The 5,845-nt window shown below is 46.8% G+C and overlaps 1 protein-coding gene across 1 annotated transcript in view; it reads left to right on the plus strand.

Annotated features, from left to right (window-relative positions):
- Window positions 1–5,845, plus strand: part of LOC102495642 (SH3 and multiple ankyrin repeat domains protein 2) — a gene marked incomplete at its 3' end in the record, with an annotated part of 501,991 nt that overhangs the window by 166,070 nt on the left and 330,076 nt on the right. Inside the window, 1 exon segment of the mRNA XM_006141097.3 lies at window positions 5,660–5,776. Coding sequence (XP_006141159.2) covers window positions 5,660–5,776 — 117 coding nt within the window.

Here is a 5,845-nt window from a genome sequence, read left to right on the forward strand (position 1 = left end):
GCCATTGCTTGCTTGCTTGCTTTTAAGAGATGGATTTTTGGGTTAGGGTTAGGGTTAGGGTTAGGATTGGTATAGGGTGTGCGTGCTCACTAGAGAGAGAGAGATGAGAAGCGAGGAATCACCCCCAGGGAGATGGCCATGCTGCAGTCCCTTCTCCTCTCAGGATTTTGGGTGCGCACACACATGCCCAGTGTGCATTTTAAGTCACTGGGTCTGGGCCTCAAACCGCGGGTGAACTATGTGGGAGCCCAGGGGCATAACCATTACACCATCTGCTGGTCATTGCTTTTTTTTTTTTTCGCTATAGGGCGCGTGCGCTCACCAGACAGACAGAGAGAGACATAGAGACAGAAAGCGAGACATCACCCCCCAGGGAGGATGGGCATGCCGCAATCCCTTCTCCTTTATTCTCTCGGGATCTTGGGCACGCACGCACACGCGCCCGGCGTGAGATTTAAGCCACCAGGTCCGGGACACGACCCACGGTTGACTACGTGGGAATCCAGCGACATAGCCATTACGCTAACTGCTGGTTCCCCTGGTCATTGCTTTTTATGTCAGAACAGTTACCTTATCTTTCCTTTGGAGCTTAAAAGGTAACATCTTTTTTGTTTGTCTTCGTGTTGGGTTGAACATAACGACTTGACTTGACAGCCATGTGACAGGCAACAGGCCGAGGAAGGACTGCTTGCTGTGTTTGGAAAGACACAGTGTCACTGTGGACAGGCAGCCCACTCCCTAGCCAAATTAGAGCCGCAATGACGTAAACAGTGCATTCTAGCTCATTGGCATGGTTATCATCATTCATGTTGTTAAGCTTATGCAGTAGGAGAAATGCCCAAGTGTGATTTGGACTTAAATTTTGATTTTGGAAGCCAGACAGCCACAGTAAGGAACCCACCTCAGCAGACATCTGCTGCCCACCCAATGCGATGAACTCTGCATTGCTCTGGTGTTGTTTGTTAGACGTTGAACAACCCCAGGGGGCGCTGCTCCTCTTGCTGTGATATCAGGCAAGTAGATTTATCCCAAGTGTCCAGCAGGTGGCAGTGAAGTGCTTGATGGAAGGAGCACCCTTTCCCCTAATTTGCAGCCAGTTGTGTGGTTGGTAAGTGGTAGGCTGGATGCGAAGCACAGCTGGGTGAACCTAGATTCTCACGGGGAGCCTTCCCCAGATAACCCATGCCCCCGAACTCAGCAGGGAGATTCAGAGACAGCGGACATGGATGGAGTCCATAGATGTGCATTTTCCAGAAAGCATCCCAGGAAAATGGTAAAGATGTAAGAGTCTAAGGAGTAGTGTATTTTCTTACATTTTAGCAACTTTCTGTCAACCCTCTTAGGCTGTCTCTCAGGGGCCAGAAACGAAAGCATTCTTCAAAACAAGGAAAATAAATAAGCATTACTTATCTCAGCAGAGGACTCTGGGAGCTTTTGAAATCTTTGTGTCAAGTACTACTTTCATTTTAAAATTGTAAATGACTATTTTCATTTCAGACTTACAAAAGGGTTGCAAGAATAGTACAAGGAACTCCCATATGTCCTTGCCTTAGAGACTACACTGCTCGCTGTCCCAGTAATGTCCCCAATCATGCAAGGATCCAGTCCGGGATCCCACATTGAACCCTGTGGTCTGGAAGAGTTTCTGCGTCTTCTCTCAGTTCTCACTGCCGTGATCCTTCTGAAGATCTCAGTTATTTGCAGAACATTTCTTTATTTAGGTTTGTCCATGATGGCTCGTGATGGGACCCCGAGTGTGCATTTTGGCAATCCATCTTAGAAACGATGCAGTGTTGAGGCCAGCTGGTGGTGTGATGGTTAAAACGATGGAGCCCACGGGGCCAACTGCTTGGTTTGAATCCTGATCTTGGCGGCTTGAAAAACACACTGGACGTGTGTGCCCAGAATGAAGGAGAAGGGATTACAGCGTGGCCATGCCCCCGGAGGGGTGCGCTCTCTCTCTCTTCCCTCCCTCCCTCCCTCTTCTTCCTTCTGTTTCCCTCTCTCCCTTGCTCCAGTGAATGCATGCACCCTCTAGCAAATTTGAAAGAAAGGAAGGAAGGATGCTGTGTTGTGGTGTGTCCTCTCAGTGGCACTGATGACTGTCCGCCCGTTATCAGTGAGGTGCACGCCTACCACCGGGTCCAAAAGTGTGCCCCATGTTTCTCCACCGCGGCTGCTCGTTTCCCCTTTGTGATGGATAGGTCTTTTGGGGTGCTCTTTGAGACGCTGTAAACATTCATACCCCTTTTACCTGCTAGTTTTAGTATCCATTGACATTTCTCGCCTTAATTATGGATACTAAAATGGAGATTTTTCTATCTCCATCACTGCTTCTATATTTATTAGTTGGCTTTCTGTAATAAGGAAGAGATTTCTCTTGTGTTTTTGTGTTTGTTTGCTTATAGCAAGAGAGACTCACAGGTTTCCATTTATTCAATAGGGTAATTGTTATTATCCTAGTTTTGGTTGACGGGAGCCCCTTCAAGGTGACTGCTTTGTCCACTAGGCGTGTCTTCATCATTTCTCAGCACTTTCTGTGTTTCTTACTCAGCAAGCTGTTCCAAGCTCGTCTTGTTCTTTTCCTGCCTAAGTCCTGGAATCAGCCATTTCTCCAAGCAGCGCTAGTTCTTTTTTTAGCATAGAATGGGGATTTAGAAACCACAGTCAAGATGCTAGGTGTGCTCAGTGCTACCAGGCTGTTGGTAATCCCACACTCCTCTCATCCCTAACTTTGTCATTCATGGAAGATGATATCAACAGAAGATGCATATTCTGAAAAATACATACATTTAAAAAATTGGGGGCCTAGAAAAACTCGTGCTTTAATTTTTCCACAAAATTTTTGGAGCCCCCTCATGCCGTTACATATTTTCATTTTTCTTTCTCCGTAAGTTAAGAACCATACGTTTATACTGATAAGTGTCATTCCAAGCCAACGGCACAGGGATTATTCTAGTTTTCTCCTGTTCAGTGTCTGTAGCTCTGTTCTTGCACAGAAACTGGATCCCGTTTTCCTTTCTCGGTGTGCTCATTGGCTTAGCCTTTCTGCACGCACCAGTGTGCTGACCTCCTTGTGTGGGTCCCCTTTACCCCTCTGCACTCCGGCCAGGTGGCCTCTTTCTCAGCAAGTACAGCCTCTGTACTTGGGAGTAAAAGGAAAAGATAGGCTGGCCAAATAATCATTAAAAAGAAAAAAAAAAAAGAAAAACAAAACAAGGTTTCTGGTAAGAATAAGATCATGAGTCTTAAGTGATTTTTGTTTTGTTTTTATTTCCGTACTTTTCTGTAGTTCCTGGTTTTGTTGATTATTTAAAAAAAAAAAAATAGTCATGGACAAAGAAGAAAAGGATGGGAAGGAGGCCCTTGAGACTATTCACCCCAAAACCATCTGCTCAGAGTTAATGGCTCTCTTTTCTCTCTTAGCATTGATGGAAAAGATAGGCTGGCCAAATAATCATTAAAAAGAAAAAAAAAAAGAAAAACAAAACAAGGTTTCTGGTAAGAATAAGATCATGAGTCTTAAGTGATTTTTGTTTTGTTTTTATTTCCGTACTTTTCTGTAGTTCCTGGTTTTGTTGATTATTTAAAAAAAAAAAAATAGTCATGGACAAAGAAGAAAAGGATGGGAAGGAGGCCCTTAGACTATTCACCCCAAAACCATCTGCTCAGAGTTAATGGCTCTCTTTTCTCTCTTAGCATTGATCGTATTTTGACCCTCGTTGAAGAAAGGGTGACACCATCCCACTGATGTAACTTAAAACCCTGTGCGTCCAGATTGACTGGAGGAAGGGCAATAATGAGCCTGGATTAATTGTTCAGTGTGTTTCTGGTAATATAGCTCTCTCTTTTATTGACTATGGAGCAATTAAATTAAGCCGTAACAAAGAGCTGCCTCTACAAGTCCTTTGGGGAAAGCTGATTAGCCAAAGGTTTCTTCTCTTTAAAGAACGAAATTCCCAGCTCAAACTGGTTTAAGAGGGGGAAACATTATGCCCGGTCTTTTTGTTCCTGAAGAGGCCAGGGATAGCTATAGTTTAGAGGGGCTCAGACAGTGTCAGCTTAGCTTGGTCTGTGTGTCTCTGTATCCTTCTCTTTCTTGTTCTTGCTACTTCTCTCTCCTCCTCCTCCTCTCTCGTGTTTCCCTTATTCTGTGTTGAGGGGGCCCCAGTAGCTTCAGGGTTCTTTAATTTTCTTATTGGATATTCTGGAAGAAAGGAAGAACTTGTCTTTTCCAGTAGTTCTGACCAACTGGGATGCTTGCTTTCAGTCTTTATGGATCTTGGGGGCCAGCAGATGACATAATGCTTATGTTGCTGGACCCCCACATAGGTGACTGCAGTTCGAGTCCTGGACCTGGTAGTTTAAAACTCACGCCGGGCACATGTACGTGTATGCCCAAAATCCTGAGAGGAGAATGGAAGAGAAGGGATTGCAGCATGGCCACCATCCCAGGGTGTGATTTCTCACTTTCTGTCTCTGTCTCTCTCTCTTTGGCGAGTGCATGTTCCCTATACCAAAAATCTCTCTAAGAAGAAAAAAGACTTTATGGATCTTCTAAGGTCACATGGGCATTCTTAAACCATGCTGAGGAGAACAGACCCATCAATTTCTCCACCCTGCGCCCTTTGCCTTCTGCAGAATCAGGGTAGGGTGGGTCTTCCCTTGATCCCTGGAGTAGAATTGGGTGGCCTCTAAGGGAAAATACAGGTGCTATTAGAAGAAGAGAACATGCAGACTGGCCATGTAAAAGGGAAAATCTACAGTAAGGATCTGCTTGATAAATTAGAGTATTTCGTGGGAAGCACAACAATTGTAAATAGATATTTTTGGGTTTTTAAAAGTGTATCCTATTAATAGTTTGAACGTCTTTCCTGCTGTCTTTCCTCAGTATTAATGGGTGAGGTGTAGCTCTTTCTCATATCCTGCAGAGACGTTTACCCCCTTCTGCTCAATGGTCAGAGATGCATGACCAGTGGGAGTTTGTTCTGTGGCCTCTTTGCAGTCCAGTGCTAGAACCACCCAACCCACGCTTGGTGTGACCAGCCCTTGGGGTGAGATTTGTTGGGCCAGAACCAACCCACATTTCTCTCTGTCCAGAACTGCTGGCTCAAACGTAGGCCATCGTGCAGCTAAACAGAGGCCTCCAGTGACCCGTGCAGGGACCTGAGCACTCCCTGGGAGCTGGAGTAGTGCAGAGCTGCACCAGATTATGGGGTGCTGGCAGGTGCCTCTCCTGCATATGCCATGCTGCCTCCCTGTAGGGGGAGCTTGGGTAACCAAGGCTAGGGCCGAGCATCCTGGTTTGCATCTCATGGAGTGGGGTGATCAGGGGAAGATATCCTGGGTCTCTCTGGGCTTCTAAGTCCCTGGGTTTGAAGGGAAAGAACTTCAGAGCACCTTCCCAGAACTCTGTCAAGCAGCTGAGCACAAGTCCCCAAACCTGACATGAGAACTGGGAGATACCTTCTGGTTCACAGCCGGGGGTCTGGTGGCCACCCTGAGCGTTCGGGCCCAGTGTGTACCAATGTGTTTGGGGCTCCTGGTCCAGAATGGTGAGTGGGTTTTGGTCCACAGGTCCCAGTGGAAGTGGCTGAGAGACAGGGCGACTCAACAGTCGTGGCGGGGATTTCTGACTCGTGGTGTGGCTCTGTTTCAGGCCTGCAGGTACGGGCACGTGCAGCACCTGGAGCACCTGCTGTTCTACGGGGCAGACATGGGTGCTCAGAATGCCTCTGGGAACACGGCCCTGCACATCTGCGCCCTCTACAACCAGGTCAGTACCGAGCACATGGCGGGCTTGCTCCCTGTTCACCCTGACCGGGGTGCACCTGGCACCAAGCAT

This window comes from Tupaia chinensis, unplaced genomic scaffold (genome assembly GCF_000334495.1).
Source record: "Tupaia chinensis unplaced genomic scaffold, TupChi_1.0 Scaffold000047_1, whole genome shotgun sequence".
NCBI lineage: Eukaryota > Metazoa > Chordata > Mammalia > Scandentia > Tupaiidae > Tupaia > Tupaia belangeri.